The 18,656-nt window shown below is 32.3% G+C and overlaps 2 protein-coding genes across 3 annotated transcripts; one reads left to right on the forward strand and one right to left on the reverse strand.

The window, feature by feature from the left end:
• The first annotated feature begins 1,134 nt into the window (after positions 1–1,134).
• LOC109339896 lies at positions 1,135–2,525 on the forward strand. Of its 2 annotated transcripts, none has more exons than XM_019577425.1 (2): positions 1,135–1,338; positions 1,369–2,525. In XM_019577425.1, the coding sequence occupies exon 2, from the start codon at positions 1,379–1,381 to the stop codon at positions 2,321–2,323; it is 945 nt and encodes a 314-aa protein (XP_019432970.1). In that variant the 5' UTR covers positions 1,135–1,338; positions 1,369–1,378; the 3' UTR covers positions 2,324–2,525. The 2 variants fall into 2 exon arrangements, with proteins under 2 accessions (XP_019432970.1, XP_019432971.1); XM_019577426.1 differs by having other exon boundaries at positions 1,135–1,333.
• A 5,183-nt stretch (positions 2,526–7,708) lies between these two features.
• On the reverse strand, positions 7,709–13,977 carry LOC109339864 (syntaxin-22-like). The gene is made up of 7 exons (XM_019577392.1): positions 13,594–13,977; positions 13,412–13,505; positions 10,715–10,848; positions 10,241–10,309; positions 9,263–9,420; positions 9,056–9,156; positions 7,709–8,035 (listed from the first exon to the last, which is right to left on the reverse strand). Exons 1-7 carry the CDS (start codon positions 13,764–13,766, stop codon positions 7,970–7,972), a joined length of 795 nt encoding a protein of 264 aa, XP_019432937.1. The 5' UTR covers positions 13,767–13,977; the 3' UTR covers positions 7,709–7,969.
• Positions 13,978–18,656: the final 4,679 nt, after the last annotated feature.

Raw genomic sequence — 18,656 nt, forward strand, 5'->3', positions numbered from 1 at the left:
CATGAGCAAGGACACTTGGCATAAGATCCAGCCAGCAAGGAAATTAGGAGGAGCATGAGAGAGAAGTTCCCTAACAGAAAATATTCCTTGGACTTTGTTAAATAGAGTAGGGAATGAAATGATTGAGGGGAAGAAAAAAGATGATGAAATCTCTCTCTGCTCCTAAATTCTGCATATCCTTTTATATTTCTCTTTTCTTCATTGTAATTTTCAATTTGTCCTAAGTAATTGTACTGAAGCTTATGAAATATAGTACAATTAACTCTCTGTGATTTTCATATTCTTTTATTTACCTATTAAACCATATCATAAAATGGCCAAAATGATACCACTTTGAGGTTGTAAAAGAAAACTTATCGACATGTGAGAGGCCATTGATGACATTAAAAAAGTCTAACATAAATGATAAATGTGAGAACATCATCAAAGTTGAAGACCTAAATGAAAGAAAAAAATTAATAAATCAAAATTAGAAAATAAATTAAGTTAAGATGAAAATAAATAAAAAAATCGATTTAGAAAATGTAAAGAAAGTGAATAGAAAATGTAATGGTTTTTTAGTTGTTTGGTATAATAGAAAACGAAAAGAAAGTGAAGAGAAAAAAATATAATTATTACTAATAATTGAGAAAAAATGTATTTGTCGATAATGTATGAACTTTATACACTGTCATTGTATTGTTTATCGTTTATCTTTTATTATTATTGATTTTTCAAAAAAAGTAATATAAATAAATAATAGATAATGTATTGATTGTGTATAAATTTTTAGATTAATAATACATAGATATCACACTCTTAATAATAACATTGACATGCATGTGTTGGTTTGTTTTTTGGAATTTTAGTAAATTATCAATGTTTATAAGTCTAACTAATATGAAATACAATTTTTTTAAATGTATAGAAAATTTATCATTAATCATCCCAATATTAAGAGAAAATATAAAAGCATGCAAATGATTTTTCAACCAAATAATGTAAAATATTATTTTACTTCCCCTCCTTTTTTATTCTTTCATTTTTTAATCAAACCAAAATAGCATAAAATCGGAAAACAAAAAGGAAAGGGTCATACATAACCCATAATAATTATTATTCAGTATATTTATTTATATTTTAATATCACTAAAGTGGTAGTTAATGTCTCTCTCAATGTCTAAATTCAAAGTGAGCAGCTAGGAGATCAAGGTCAAGATCTCAACCAGTCCTTCCGTTACATCCCGTTCCGTTCCCTGCACCTGCAATTGAAATAGCCAAATAAACGAATAACCATTTTTATTCTCCTTGCTTCAAATAACACTATACAATCCCACCTAGTACCATTTCCTTCATCAAATCACACCAACGGAACAAAACCCTTCTCAAATCAAAATCAATGGCAACAATTCTGTACCACGTGGTTTCATCCTCAGCCCTGCTCTCTCTTGGCCTTTACCACCTCATTTCCACTATTCGTAATTTCCTCAAATTCCCTCACACTTACTCCGCCAAACTCTTCCACCCTTTCCCCACTTCCTCATCCACAACCACCACCACCCACGACCGCTTCCGCCACCTCCACCTCTACTTCATCATCGTCTCCCTCCTCATCGCCATCATCCACCAACTCATCATCTCCGCTGACTCCGACCCTCTCCTCAAAGGCCACACCCCTGTTCACCACCTCACCTCCCTCCAATCCGCCGCCCTCCTCTTCCTCTTCCTCCTCCTCTCCATCTCCCTTCTCATCTCCGACTCCCACCCTTCCCTCCTCCCTCTCCCTCCTGACCTCCTCTTCGCCTTAACCTCCGCCCTCTTCTTCCTCCACTCCTCCCTCTCCTCTTCCAAAGCCGCCCTCCAGACCTCCGACCTCGAAGCCAAATGTGACTCCACCGCTGCTACAATATCCGCCCTCACGTCCTTCCTCTGCCTACTCCTCGCCTGCCTTCCTCGCCTCTTCCCTGCGGATGTCTCCCTTGGGGCAGCAGTCTGCCTTCGCGGCCTCTGGGAGCTGCAGACCGGCCTGTCCCTCTATGCCGATGCCTTCATCCCTGAAGGCTGCCATCGCCTCCTCGATGTGGTTAATGGCGTGGAGGGATCTACTAAGTGTGATCTGGAGGAATCTAAGTTCAGGGCTATTGCTATTCTGGATCTCGCGTTCTTGGTTCATGTTATGTTTGTGATGATCATTGTGTTGGTTACTTATGCTTTTGTTGCGAAGAGTGCTGGTGGTGTGAGGAAATTCGGATCCTATGATGCGTTGCCTACGACTTCTTCTCCTACAGACACTAATCATCATAGTCATATCCAGATGAAAGCTTTGACTGGCACTCAGGCTTGAATCTTTCACTTTTTATTCATTCCGTAGTTACTACTTATTAAGAATGTGGTATACTTATCTTATGATTCATCTTGGTATGCAGTTTGTTACTTTTTATGTTACTATATTATTGTGACTTTCTTTAAAGTGAACATGATATTTGGCATGTGTAACGGCGGATTCAGTAGATGGTACACAAGATTAATGAGCGAACCTAGTAACTGTGATTTGATCCTTAGTTTTTTTCACTTTTGTTTTTAATTTTAACTTTGGTAGTGTCTTTGTTGCAGTAGGGAATGACCTATACGATTAATATCGGAGTTCGTTACCATTTTTTTTATTTGTGAGTGAACATTGAAATCTGATTGGGGACTGTGACTACAGCAAATGCCTGCCTAATCAATGAGATCAATTACTTATATTGCCTGCTTCAAGTTTTGTTGCTACTTTGAATATTCCCTAAAGATGTCATGATGGCAAATCCTTATTATCGACCTTTTGTTTTTTCAATCCTTATGATTGATAAACTAAAGACTTGTTGATTATAGTTTTGGTGTAGTGCATATTCTTATACAACAAAACATTGTTTCCTCAATATGTGAGGTTGGCTACATATATCAAACGCTGTCATAATATCTTATTGTGTATAGACAAACCATTTATCACCAATTCCGTTTTAATGGTTTTACCTATAGTTTTTCTCGGTCTCCCTCTGCCTCTGTCTACCCCCGTCTGATCTAGTCTTGACTGGGTCTTCTACATGTTTTCCCCTGGTTTCCCTTTAGGCTTAAGGTGCTTCTGGTGATATCCTGTTCACTATATTTTTGGACCATTGCGGCCTAACTGTTGTGCATGACCCAGATGCTCCCATTTTGGCATTTGGAGCTTTTGCATTTAATGATATTTGGCACCAAAATCTGCAACAAAAACAACAATAACTACCAACCTTTAGTTCCACTAGGTAGAGGCAAGGAGGCACCAAAATCTACAAATGACCAGAAATTTTCCTGTCTAACAGTTCCTGTTAGGAGAATTTAGATTTTTCTGGTCAATCATGGAAGAAAAAGATATGTTGTGGATGTGCAACATGGTGCATAAATAATCAATCAGACTTCCAAGGGTTTGACTATTGTATGCGCAGAAGATATTGATATACATATCTTATTTGATGGTTAAATTAACTATTAATATAATAACCCTTTTCAAGGGTTTCAGATGGAAAATATGTCTGCTAAAGGATATAGGCTTCAGTGGTTGCCACAGTTCTGAAAGGGGGCAAGGCTTACCTGTGTTATTCAGTATATTAGTTAAGTTAGAAGATGGTTTCATCTGAAGGTCACATAGGCTAGTGGTGTTGCTGGATGACTTATTACATGGTCTAAAGTTTGCATAGGACTTTTTTGTTCGATCTTCTTGATGAATTATTTTTTTTTGGTACTACCAAGAGTATCCCCATCCTATGGGTAAGGAACTAATGTGCGTGGTTGCCCCTGCCAACAAGTGTTGTTATTAGGAATCGAACCTTTAACCTTTTGGTCATCCTGGGATCTAGCGGGGCCTTACACCACTCGATCAAAGCCTTGTTGGTTCTTAATGAATTGTTGATATTGATGTGTTCAGACAGATGTCTGAAAAATAGCCCACAAATCACCGTAAAATTTATTTGCTACTCTCCGATCTTAGAATCCCTTCATCTGGGTAACTTATTGTCTTCTTTTATTAGCGCTCAGGTTGCATGTTCTTCCTTTTCTTTCTAGTGATTTAGTTGAGAAACTGATACCTAAGTTATTGTTGAGGCTAAGGTACTGTCATGGACTAACTCTCCCTAAAGATTAAGCTGTTAGATGAAGCACACATTAATTGTTGTGTATCTCCATGTCGCATCAAGCAATAGCCCTTTGGTTTTGAAGCAACTCACCTACCTTGTGCTACAGTTAAACTTTTTATTGGAGGAATGGGTGCACATAGGTCTAAACTTTATACCACTTGAAGCTTAGAAGCACTAAACATGATTAAAACACTGAAATCATTTTCTGAACCTTATCACCTTAGGAATGATTTGAAGAGCTTCCTTGTTCCAAAACACTTTTTCCACTTTCTTTGATTCTTCGAGATTGTAAGTGAACTAGCAGGTTGTGCGCCAAGTGTAATCTGAAATAATGCTGAGAATGACATAATGCCAGAGTGAGGCTGCTTATTTCAAATAATGCTCATTTATAGTGAAAACCCTGAAGAACAGGTTGGATCTCCTGTAAATACTCAAGGGGAGTACTTCTGATGTACCACAAAAGTGTGATAGTTCATGTGTCACTTGTTATGATTGGTCAGAAAATTATTTAACTATTGTACTTTTGAATTAAATAAAATTTTCAATCAATCAAAGCAAATGACGCATGCACTCCTTTATTCGAGTTTGTTCTAGTAGTCCACATGGTTTGGGAGTGAAACTGTGAAATAGTATAAAATCCCGTGTTTGCCCTCTCTTACCCATCTTTGGTTTTCTGAGTTTGTACTTGATTTTACCCACAGTATTTCAAGTTCAAGATTATTCCTGTTCTGATGTTTAATTCTTTTAAACTTCAGTTAACATGACAGGTTCTTATCATATTAAATCATTCATGCGATAAGTTTATAGCTCTGCTTTTGCTCTTTTCTAATTAAATATGTGCAACTTTTTTAAAGGATGTGTGATTATCTCTCTCAATAAGTATTGTTTTCAGGAATTGAACTTTTAACCTCTTTTGAGCAACAACTTAGTACGCTAAAAAAAAAGTTAACCAAGAACCTATATTTTGGTTATTTGAATTTTCTCAGCCAGTGAACCATACTAATCTTCCAACTCTCACCAATTTTATTAGACTTGAGGAAGTTGTTAGAAGTTTAGCTTTTATGTGGCTAAGACTGTATAAACTAAAGAAGGCAAAAGAGGAATATCATGCGAGTCCTAGACCAAGAAAAATTGTAGGGAAAATAATAAAAAAATACTTAAAACTCAATGCACTGTCAATGAACATTTATAATAGAATATTATAATGTTGTTCAATTTATATAGTCAACCTTATTTAGTTAGATAAAAATTTGATTGTTATTGTTATATCATGAAGTCACTTATACCAGAAGATACAATAAGCTGATTTGTTAACAAAGTAAAATTTGGATTGGTGAGCGAAGTAAAACATGATTATAAATGGTTTATTAATAAATTTAAGAGTAATTATTTATTTTGGTTCCTTATCTGTTTTGTGAATACCAATTTAGTCCCTAACAAATTTGAAGTGATACTTTCATCTCCAATAAATTTAATGCCAAGTCACGTTAGTCTTTCCGTCATCTCGGCTCTACTAATTATAACAAAATTTGCTGGCATGACATGTTAAGTGCTAATGTGACCTTTAGTAATGGTCCTACTTGTACAAGTTGTCATATCATCAACAAGAGATTTGTTTTATTTTTTTCCCTCACAAAATGATGTCATTTTGCATAATGAAAAATATTTTATTTAAAAAATTATTTAATAAAAAAATAATTGATTTAATAATTTTTTTTAATTTATTTATTATATAGAATGACGTTGTTTTGCAGTGTAATTTTTTTAACACAGCAAGCAAAACGACCTTGTTTTGTATAGAGAACATGTGTTTGGGTTTTGCATGTTCTGATAAACCCTCTCTCTTTCTTTACCATTAGTGAGTTTCTTCTTCTTTCAATTCATCTTTTCTATTCTCTCTCTTCTATATCACTTTACATTCAATCCTTTACTAATTACAACACTTTTTTGTTTGTTATTATTATAGATGGATCCTGAACTCTTGTTTTTTCCACCAAAAATATCATCTGTATCCACCCCTTTACCATTCTTCATCTAAAAACAACTTCCTTTTCTTCTAAAACCAACCCTTTCTTCCAAACCCTATTGCTCACTTTCAACTACTTCACTATAATAATGTTGATCTTATTTGCTTGAGGAAAAAATTGAATGTCCCATTTGGGCATATAAGATCAGCAGTGAAGAGAAAGAAGGAACTCCCCTTTGATAATGTCATACAGAAGGATAAGAAACTCAAATTTGTTCTAAAGGTAAGGAAGACTATTGTGAGTCAGCTTGATCGGGTTATGTCGCTTCGCGGTCTTGGTAGGTACAGACCATGATAGAAGTAAAAATGAAGTTGATGCTGAAGGAGAAGAAGAATGGTCAGATACTGATAATAAAAAAATTATTAAATCAATTCTTTTTTATTAAATAATTTTTTAAATAAAATACTTTTTATTATGCAAAACAGAATCGTTTTGTGAGTGAAAAAATAAAAAATAAAAAATTGGTTGATGACATGACAACTTGTATATGTAGGATCATCCACCTGAGGCGATCAGTGCTCAATGTGTCGCCAGCAACTCTGTTACAGTTAACAGAGTCGAGATGACAGAAGAACTGACGTGACTCAATGTTGAATTTGTTGGGGACGAAAGTGTCACTTAAAATTTGATAAGGACTAAATTGGTGTTCACATAAAAATGAGAGACTAAAATGAGTAATTATTCTAAATTTAACTAGTAAAATAATTCAATTCAGTGTGAAGAATTTCCTTTTTGTTGAAACAACAATGACAGGAGGTGTTTTTTACTACAAACAAAATTTCCCTCATTATTTATGCACAGATCCTACTATTTTCCATTTATTAAAGTATTGAAACTAATTTCATATCTTAACTTTATTTTCAATGAAAATCCCTCCTTCATAGGACGTTTGGTGGAATGGTTGTGGAATCTCCGGTGAAAATTATTTTCAGGTTATGAACCCATAAATTTTAGGTTACAAAGCAAATAATTTTACTAGAGGCATACACTCTGGATGGAAAAATTTGTCAATCGAAAAACTAAAATTAACATAACAAAACTAGATAGAAATTTATTACAGATACATTAATAAAATAAAATAGAAAATCTTAACATTTCAAAAGAAAAAATTAACACAAGAAATGATACTCATTGGTGGCACTAACAATGAGTATTTAGATGACACACCGTAAGCTTTCAGCCGTACTGTAGTTGTGCAACTTAGAGAAGTTAACTTCCACTATCCAGGACCAACAGTAATTACATTGTAACTTTTATCTTACATTGATAACTTATTTGTCAGTCGTTTACAATTAGTAGGACTTACAGAAAAACAATTAATTGTAGAGATCAACTTAAAGTTAGATATAAAATTATAAACCATACTGACCAAAACCATATTTTAATTTTAGTATGAAGGGATGGAGGGGAGAATTATATCACATCATCTTGCAAAGCCGCACTTGATATCAACATAATTACACAATAACTCGGCATTAAGAAAGCAACAACAAATTCTATATCACAAATATAAATCTCATATAATAGATATTCAACAAAGTTTTATGTTACATATAATACAAATACAGGGCATTTTTTCTTAAAATCGATTTATCTCGACTACTTTTGGCAACTTCCAGCTGCTGATGCTCAGTTAAGATATCAAACTGCTGGGTTTGAAGGGCTGCCCTACACTCCACACATTTCCTTTGATTCAAACACTCTTCACACATAAATTACTTGTGGAAAATGAGAAGATTCCTCAAATTTAAATCAATCTCGGCATAGGAATAATAATGAAGGAATAAAATGTCTGTCCAGCTGAGTTGCACACTAAATAAGGAGTACAAGAAGTAATATGACCAGCACCACCAGAAAAATTAGAAGCACCCACCAACACTGCAAAGTAAGAAAAGTACAATGAGAAGTCATATATTGTGAGTAACTTAGACTAATGAATAACACGTCCAGCAAAAGATAGTCAAGTTCTACCTTGCACACTTTTAAAGTTTAGCATAATAGTTTATAAGCAATCAATGAGTTGTGTGAAGAAGTTAACATGAGATTAAGATATTATGCATGGGTTAGTGTTATTAGAACTGTATCAGTCATCAAATGAGTCATGTATGGTGGTATAGTGGTTCAACTGGGGATTCACTAATTAAACCACACACCAATGAAGTTAGATATACATATATATCATAGTAATATTAACATTGAAAAATTAATAAAAACGATAACTACATTTGTTTACACTACTTATTAAAATGAAATGTATGACTTGGTAGTAGACTCTGTTTTATTAGTATAAAAATAAAGGGTGTTTGATCTCCAACAACAACATTTTAGTAAAAGTTAAGTTATTTTTTATTAAAAATTTATAATTTTAAATGAATACTGATCAGTATGTCTAGTACAACTTAAATGAAAATCGGTTGATATGATCAGTTTTAATTGATTTTGACTAGTATGATTACGTGACTTGTATAATTAGTGTATTGTACTAGTACGGGAACCGGTTCATCCGGTTGAACCAGCTGGTATAATCCGGTTTTCACAACACTCTATGAGTTGCTTGAAAATAGCACAATGTTAAGGAGTACAGAAATGCGATCAAATTTTAAGAGAATATTGCATATGTGAAACTTAAAATTGGAAGTTTTATATTGTAATATTGTCTGCAATGCTAAATTTGTTCGGTACAAGAGAAGCCAGATCTTGATTTAGTGGGTTGTGTCTCTGGCTATTATTGAAGTCTATTAGTATTTGTGGCTTTTTTGGGATTTGAGTTTTGGACGGGGAGAAAAAGAAAGTGGAGGCTTCAGAGCTATAAAATACATTTAGGATATAGCTTTGAAGCCTTCACTTTTCCTTCATTCCCCTCCAAAATAACATACCCTCAACATCTTTGTGACTTACCCATGATGTTCTGGATTTCACACTTTTGGAAGCCTTGGATAGCTGTACTCTAGCTTGGGTTGTTGCACCAGCAGAAGCATCAATATTTGATTGAAAGCCATCTGCAAATGACACAAAAAATAGTACGCATGAAAAGAGTAACTGAACAATTTAGCAACAAGAAACAACCTATTAGTTTCCATTTGGAACAATGCTAATCTTATTTACCAGTAACTACACCCTGCTCATGAACCAGAACAGCTAGGTCTCTGAATATTTCATTTGCTTGTCCAATTTGCTCTTCAATCTCTCTAATACCCTCTTCTCTTTCGTCAATCACTGCCTCATTGAAGGAAACTTCATTATCCAACAGAACTATCTCTTGCCTGTGATTTTATTTCATGGTAAAGGAATTTGGACCATCAAAACTCACAAATAATTCTTCAAAGCTTTCTAGAATTAATAACATATACGCTTTTCCCATGGAATCAGCTTTGATCACCCATCGCAGCATAATTGGCCTAACAGTATTGACCGAAGAAATTGGCACCTGACCAAGCCAAATATTTTGTATCGTGCCCAAGGAGACGTGGGCAAGATGACCGAGGGACATAGCGCATCAGTGTAGCAAGGCCTGGTGCATCTGACCGAGGAATCTGCACCAAGCATGATCGAGGCGCATCAGAAGTTGGCGCATCAGCATTAGCCAACTTAGTGCATCAGGGGACTAGCATTAGTGCACCAGAGTTGGCATCTTGGTGCACATCAGATTTGGCACAGTGGCGCATCAGAAGACTAGCATTGGCCCATCAGCCAATTCTCATCAAGCTTTCAACGGCATTTTTGTGGATTTAGGAAAATCAGTAGAGCAATTTCATCACATGGGTTAATTAGTGGTTGTATTTTAGTTATTGGTTTGTTATTTCAGTTTTAGTTAGTTAGGCATTAGTTGCTTGGATTGTAAGCAACTCTTGTGTATATAAGTCTTATTTCTTCTCTTTGTAAAACATACAGAATTAACACATTCAATATACATCTTCACATTTCTTATCCAATTATGAATTCCTTTAAAAATTGAGAAATAAAACAAGCCAAAAGTGAACTATGTACATTCCTCACTAAGATGCATATTGATTATAAATTACAGGTATAAATAAATATTAAATAGAAATCAAATGGCAGGGAAACAAAATCCTGCAGGTTTACCTCTTCTGCTCTGTTATAAAAGGTTGGCTTTCCTGATCTACCTCAACAGATTCTTCACCAGCGCCAGAGCTGTTTTCAAACATGCAAATGATGGAGAAGAAGTGAAATTTAGTTAAATGCAGATATAGAAGCACAATGTTTTAAATTGCGGTTATGGTTGCCATTGGGATCGTGGTTACTGCGTTTGCAGCCATTGTGATGTGGATTGCGGCCGTTGTGGTGTAAATTATTGTGAGTAAAAAATATTTTTGTAAACGATACAGTCTAATACAGTCCAATGTAGTGTTGCGGCCAGATGCAGCCTAAATGGGGTTCGATGCGACCACACCATTATAATTAGTGTCACACTGCAGCTGCAATATTGTGGCCACATCATACGTGATGCGGTCCACAATTTGAATCACTCAGAAGTAGCTATAATATGATTATAGAAGTATCTCTTTACTATAGTGCAAACTGCAAAGTATAGTTGACCTGGAAGGTAAAGGAGGGGCAGCAGGGGTGTAAGTTGATTCGCGCTCCGAAGCAAGCTGTTGCACTTTCTGGAATTCTTGCAATGTGGTTTGAAAATCTCTTGCCAGCTTAGCATCTTCAATTTTCTGATTAGCCTGGTTTGAAAAAGGAGAAAATGGTTAACTAACATTCCATATTCCTTAGCATTCATAATTTAATTTTCTTGCATGAAAAAAAGGAACAATAAAGAGAGCCTCAAATTCAAACACAAGGCCAAAAATCAACTGCAAAACCAAAATTACAATGCAAAGTTCCTGAAAAAGGATGAATGTGAGGCATGCTTATAAACATGAGTAGGACTCCTCTCCATTATTGGAGAGGACAATTATGGGAAATAGCATCGAAAAACCAAAAGAATAAGACATTTATATCCTTTAATTTATACTAAATTTACATTTTCACCTTTCAAAATACACTACAAAATTGAAGTACTCTCTCTAATATCGAAGAAGAGTCTAACTCTATAAACATACTAAACTTTAAAACTATACACATCAGTTATATTAAACCTTAAAAACTAGAAGCAGTAGTCACATTAGTTGAAATTTATGTATTATTATAGGAACATATTTGACTAAAAATATTACAATTTAAAGAGCTTATATTGTCGAGTAGTGTTAGAATTAAAGGGTTTGAGGTATAGAAGGAAAAATGGAATGATTAAAATAATAAATTGTATTAATAATATTGTGAATGGTGAAGTAGTAATATTGTGATTATCTTTGATACAAAAGATATAACATTAACCCCTATTTATACTAATATTAGATTCATAATTAAATAAGAAGACAAATAATAAAATAAAGTAATCTCAATCTAAAAGGTCTTCTAATATACCTTAACAAACCTAAGATATACTAATGATATTCTCTTGATATCCAGATTCTATATAAGATGATTTAAGATATTCAAAGATAATTCTATATTTTAATATTTCCCCTCAAGTTAAAACTTATTAAGCTTTAAGCTTGTTACAAATAATCTCTCTAAAATTGAAAGTTATCATTAGAATTAAACAGAATTTGTCTAACATAGCTTCAAGTGGTTGCAAACATTGACGAAATCTGAAATGGATTGATCAATATCAATGATGAGTTTTCCAAGTTCTAGGCAAACTAAATTGAAGAAGAAGAATTGCTCAATGGTCAATGATAAGCTTTACAAGCTCTAGGAAAAGGAAATTGAAGAAGATGAATTGATCAATGACGAATGAGCTTTGCAAGCTCTAAGAAAAAGAATATGAAGATCAGACAATAATGATTGACCATCCATAAGAGAAGTTATCTTTAAGCTTAACCACCCTAGATAGAAGCAAACAATGCTTAACCATCCATAACATAAGTTATCTTCAAGCTTAACCACCATGGAAAGAAGCATATTAACAATAATGAATTTAATTAAAAGAGAAAGTGAAGGATGAACAATTTGTGCCAAAGAAGGAGAAAATAAGAATAAGATTGAATTGAAATTGAGAATGAATTGAATGATGGTCGCGCAAAAGGCAACACCAAACAACAAGGACCAAATTTTAGAATTGATCATCAATAATGAAAAACTAGGGAGCACCACCATCTAAAAGCCATCATCATTTAACTGGTAGTCGAGATGAAATCAAGAGAGTCGAGAAGAACTTTGATCAACACAAGAATACAAACACTTACCACAACAAGATCATGATACATCTGAACCACATTCAACAATTCTATATCCAACACTCCCCCTCAACCTGGAGCATATATATCACATGTATCTAATTTGGAAGGAAGATAAAATACTAGTGGAAACGACAATCATTTAAAGTGGGATGACAACATCGACTAAGAATCCACTTGAAAAGAAGGCAACAATCAAAAAACTAACCGACAAAAGGATTACGAGCATAGGCTCCCCTCAAGGCGGATACCATGACTCTCATATCATAGGGTTTAGGTATAAAAGGAGAAATTGAATTATCAAAATTGTAAATTGTGTTGATAATATTGTGAATGATGAAGTAGTAATGTTGTGATTATCTTTTTTTGGTACTATTAATGATATCCCCCTACTTTGTGGGTAAGGAACTAATCTCTTTCGGGGTTCGTAGTTGCCACTCCAATAAGTGTCGCTCTCAGGAATCAAACTCTTGACCTGGATCTAATAGGGCCTTACACCACTAGACCATCACCTTATTGGTATTGTGATTATTTTTTTATACAAAAGACATAACATTAACTCTTATTTATACTAATATTATAATCCTAATTAAATAAGAAAATAAATAATAAAATAATATAATCTCAATTATAAGCAATCTTCTAATATACTTTTATAAATTTAAGATATACTAATGATATTCTCTTGATATCCAAATATATTCTAGATATTCTTTATAAGATAATTTAAAATATTCAAAAATACTTTCATATATTTTAGTAAGTAGTATTTTAAACGGTAACTATAATATTGTGGTTATAGGATTTTTTTGCATAACTGCATAAGCATGCCTACCACATTTTTGGCCGTTGCAGCAAGCTCCCAAAGTAATCAGAACTGGCACTTTGGAATTTTCTAAAGTCAATGGATGATTGGATCTTATGAGTGGTACTTATAATTTAATTTCAGCTACTAAATGGTGGTTTACTCTTAAAAAACAAATAAAGTAAATTATAGAAGGCATACATTAGCATGAGCATAACGATCAGATTCGGTAAATGATTTGAGGCTGGCAGAAGTATCCTTAACCAGCTGCAATATCCTCAGCCTCGTATTGTGTCTATAAAAAAACACATACCAAAGTCATAGCCATATAAAACAAAGCACACCAAACAAAACGAAAAAGGAAGATAGAGAGAGCAACACACAGCTTCTGACGGTGCTCAGTGGTATCTTTAACGGTTCCAACAGAATCAACGAGTCGCCGGAAAGTAGCGACGGCGGTGTTGGTTTGGAAGATTCCGGAAGCTATCGCCTGGGACGGTGACTGTTTCCGGCGAGGTGATGGGTTGGACCCACTTTGGAAATCTTGAAAACTCATGATGGTTGATTGGAAGGGATTAAAGTACCATGAAATTGAACAGAATTGAGAGCAGAAGAGTAGCTACAGTTTATTGTTAAACGCAGAAGATAGCTTTGAGAACGTGAGAGGAAGAGTTTGAGTTTCAACTTCAGATGTTAAGAAAAACCTGGATGAATTGCATTGTGGCAGGTCGAGTACCCATTCAACAATATTAAAGAGTATATTGAGTAAATACATAAAAGTTTTCTAATTTTATCATGAGTGAAAAATATATATATGAATTTTATATATTATCACTATATTATTCATTATTTATATTTAATAATTATTGATTTTTTAAAAAAATTACTTAAATAAATAAGATGTGATGTATCCGTTGTATATAAGTTATACAATTACTCTATATAGATTTTACACTTTTTATCATTTATCATTATTCAAGAAAGATGTGTTAGCAATATGTTGCATTTTTTTTATTATTAGTGAATGAATGAGTCGCGGGGTTTGGGTGAAAGTAAAGAGAATTTTTAATAGTTATTTTACTTTGATAAATTTGACATGGAGCTTACTTTTTAATAAACAACTAATGATAATTTTGTAAAACATGTGAAGTATATATATTTACAGGGAATAACTCGTGTGAAAATAATTATTATTGTGCAAAATAAAAACAATTGTTATTTGAGTTATTCCCTATATATATTTACCTATATGTCACAAGTCACACCTTAATAAGTGTAGTATAGGTTAATAAATAATGAAGTTTAATATTTATAGAGTAAAAATGTTTACACACATAATATATTATTCACCACTTATATATATTACTTATTTTATTTAATAGTTAATAATAATTAATATATTATTGTATATGATACACAAATAAAATAATATAAAAAGCTCTTACATAATTACATTACATTATTGTCATTCCCATTTATGTGTATCATTATTGAATATATGATATAAAAGGAACTACAAAAATTACATAATTCCACAGGCTTCCCATATCTTTAATTAATTTTATTACACACTTACTTTTTCTTTACTTATTTTTGACACAAACAACATATTCACATATTATTCATTATTAATTTTTCAGATGTTATTGAAATATTTTTGCATTTTAAGATAATATTGTATTGAGTTAGTAATTACTTTAAACTTACTTACTTTTTTTCCGTTTATTCTTAAAATAATTGACACTGAGGTATTCCCATAATATGCAGCATGTTTTGCATTAGATTTTTCTTCTAAAAAAATAAGTAAGCACAATAGGTTTCTTCAAAAAATTGACTCTAATGCATAAGGTTGCAGTAGATACTGAAATTTTATGTTGTGGGGCAACATATACATAATCTATATCATTACAAATATAATATTTTTATAAATAAATGCATTAATTATTAATGTAATATATCATATATTCAATCCTTAGAGTAAATCATATACAAAAATATTTCTAATAAAATTATACCATAATGACTAAATCTCAAAATGTTACATGATTTATTTTATATTTTACTACTGAAATTATAGCACATCACATTAGTAATTAAATAATTATTTAACAGTTTACTTGTCATGATTTTTCTCTGATTTTTTAATAATAATCATTGGAGATAAAGTTTTATACATTATCTTATATCATCAATCATTTATATTTAATCATCATTGACTCTTTAAAAATAAATGATATAAATGAATAAAATAATATAATAACTGTATAACAATATCAACATTATTATACTAAAATTTGAAAATAAGAGGAAGAAATGGATGAGGTAAAGAGATGTAAAAAGTTAACAATGAGTCAAATACTTTGTATGTGGAACAAAAAGTTGAAGGGAAATATGAGTGGTAAATAAAGATGTGTAGGAACCTTACAATAACATGTACTAGTTCAAGATGTGTAGGAACCTTACAATAACATAAAACCTCAATAATTGGTAATGTGTGGCTTGCAGCTCACAAGAGAAAAATCCTTAGAAAAAACTCAACCTGTCATTCAGAAAATATCCAACTTTCACATTATTAATAAGATAATAGCATTAATTTTATTAAAGAAATTGTAGTTTGAGAAATATATAAATAAATACAAGAAATAGTAATAGTGGTAAAATCTCAATATTTGAAAATTATACAACTATAATTATTCTTTTGTTCATTGAAATTTCGTGAGGAATAAGTAAAAGTCAAAACCAATGACAAAAAACAGGAAAAAACTTTCTAAATAACAACCAACAATATTTTATCAAATCAAAATTCAGTTAGCGAGTTTGAACCTGGAAAAATGTGTAATTCAACACATTCAATTATATTAGAGTAAATTTAACTGAGAATACGGAGTTTTAGTGAAATTATATAAACCATCTCTCACTTTTCTAAACTTACACAAACCTCTCATAGTTTTATACTTTCACCACCCCTGTATAATAAATAAGTGTAATTTTTTAAACAAAAAATGTGATAAATGCAATTAAGTTAAACAAAACATGATGTATTGTGTAGACAAGTCTAAATAATATACAAATCAATATATCTTTATTATTTTTGGTTCGTTACACTACATTATAAGAGTGATTTAAACAATATTTCTTTATAATTGTTGATGCATTTTGTAACAAAAAATAATAAAGATACATTAATTTGTATATTATTTAGACTTGTCTACACAATATATCATGTTTTGTTTAACTTAATTGCATTTATCACATTTTTTGTTTAAAAGATTATACTTATTTCTTATACAGTGGTGGTCATTATAATGAAAGTACAAAACTAGGGGATGTTTGTATAAGTTTAGAAAAGTGATGGGTGATTTGTGTAATTTCATTAAAATTCAGGGGGTGTCAGTGTAATTTACTCTTTATATTATATGTTATCATAAAGTCAACTAATAATGTTTCCAAAATTTAGGAAGACTTGTTTTCATAAAGTAGTAATTCTAATATTTCATAAATAAGCACTTTCCATTAGGACTGTCTTGTGCAAATGTATATACTAGTGGACAATAACATGTAACATTATGTTATATCCATCCTAAATATAGATAGAGTAGACTTGTGGCTTGTGCACTATATATTTAATTTTTTTAAAAATATAATAAAATTTACATAAAATTAAACAAAATTACAAAAATCTTATATCACAATCATATTTTTAAAATTATATATAACAACATACTAGTTCAAACAATTTAACGTTACATACTTTCAAGTCTAATAGAAATTCAAAATATAATATTTAACAATTAAGATCATAATGTCTATAGGTGGACCACTCTACCCGTTAGAAACGTCTATAGGCGAAGCATATATTTTGGGCTAATGAACAAATTTTTTATGTCATACCCACCTAATAATTACAAGCGTGCAGGGAGGCCCCATGGACATAGCTCTAATTGCCAATGATATTTTAAGGGGTGTTAAAGTTTAATTGGTTATAGCAAGGCTATCCTTGTTCTATAGGCATCAAACCTAGATTGTGACTCAACAAGCTTACCCAATTAACCCTCAAGACTTTCTTATGAGTTAAGATAATTGCCGCACTAATGATTTCCCAAAATATTTCTATCTCATATTTTTTTGTTTCCCACAACTTTCCTCCAATATAAATGATGTGTGTACAGTAACTAAAGTTACTTAAATTAAGTCTTTTAAAACACCCTAATTTACTAACCAAATAGATTATAATAATTATGGAATTAAAATAAGCTTACTTATTTTTTTTATCTGCATAAGCTTACTCACATAATTAGATTTAAATAAAACTTGTCCAATTGGTCCAATTATAATAAAACCCCCCTTAAAATTACAAGATGTAAATACTAAAAAGAAGCTATGGAACTTTAAGGGAATAAAACTAGATACATATCATACATTTAAATAGGTCACGTAGGCCAAAAAGGGTTTCCCATAATCAGAGCTACCAAATCCAATGTAAGTAGAGGAAGGAGTAAGATACTAATTGAGATTGTAACTAGGAGGGAGAATTAGTTGACTAGAAATTATGACCACTTTTAATGGTTCGCCTTCTTGTCCACCGAAGGCTACGTCCAGTACTCTTGCAGCACAAGAGATTTTCCACTAAATATTATGAGTTGTAATTACAATATCGTACCCCGAGATCTCTATGTACCTTACACACTCACTAATACTTATACCCTTGGAAAACACCTTTCCAAGTAACTCTATACCCTTTCTATTCACACCCTTGTGAAAGAAAGTGATTACAACGAATGAAGAATTACAATGATGGCTTAGATTGCCTTTACAAGTATGAAATATAATAACACTTGCAATCTAATGAACTCTTTCGTATACTTAGTAATAATGCTCTTTAAGTTTACAAAACTTTGAAACACTTCACTTCAAGCAACTCAGAAAAATAACTTTGAAAGTTTGAGTGCAAGTTGCTAGAAGTGCAGAAAACTATTTCAGAAAAGTGTAGGAAAGTTGTTAGCAAAGTGTGAAAGAGTTATGAAAGAGTTGTTAAATGATTATGAGTTCTAAGGCATTTAAATAGGTTTTCCAATCAGTCATTGCGCCTTTATGAAAGTGTAGGAGTTGTTTGGAATGAAGACATTTCGTTTGGGATGAAAACCCTTGAGTTTCAAATTTGAAAAACTAATATAACAGCTCTCGGTAACCGATTACAACAAGTGGGTAATCGGTTACCCAAATACGACGTTTTGAAAAATTACATTGAGTAATGGGTTACTCAAACTTTCTGTCCAACAGTGAATTAAAATTCACTTAGAGTAATCGGTTACTCAAATTTGAGTAATCGGTTACTCAAATTTGAGTAATCGGTTACTCAAATTTGAGTAATCGGTTACTCAAATTTGAGTAATCGGTTACTCAAATTTGAGTAATCGGTTACTCAAATTTGAGTAATCGGTTACTC

Source organism: Lupinus angustifolius, unplaced genomic scaffold, assembly GCF_001865875.1.
Source record: "Lupinus angustifolius cultivar Tanjil unplaced genomic scaffold, LupAngTanjil_v1.0 Scaffold_118, whole genome shotgun sequence".
NCBI classification, from domain to species: Eukaryota; Viridiplantae; Streptophyta; class Magnoliopsida; order Fabales; family Fabaceae; genus Lupinus; species Lupinus angustifolius.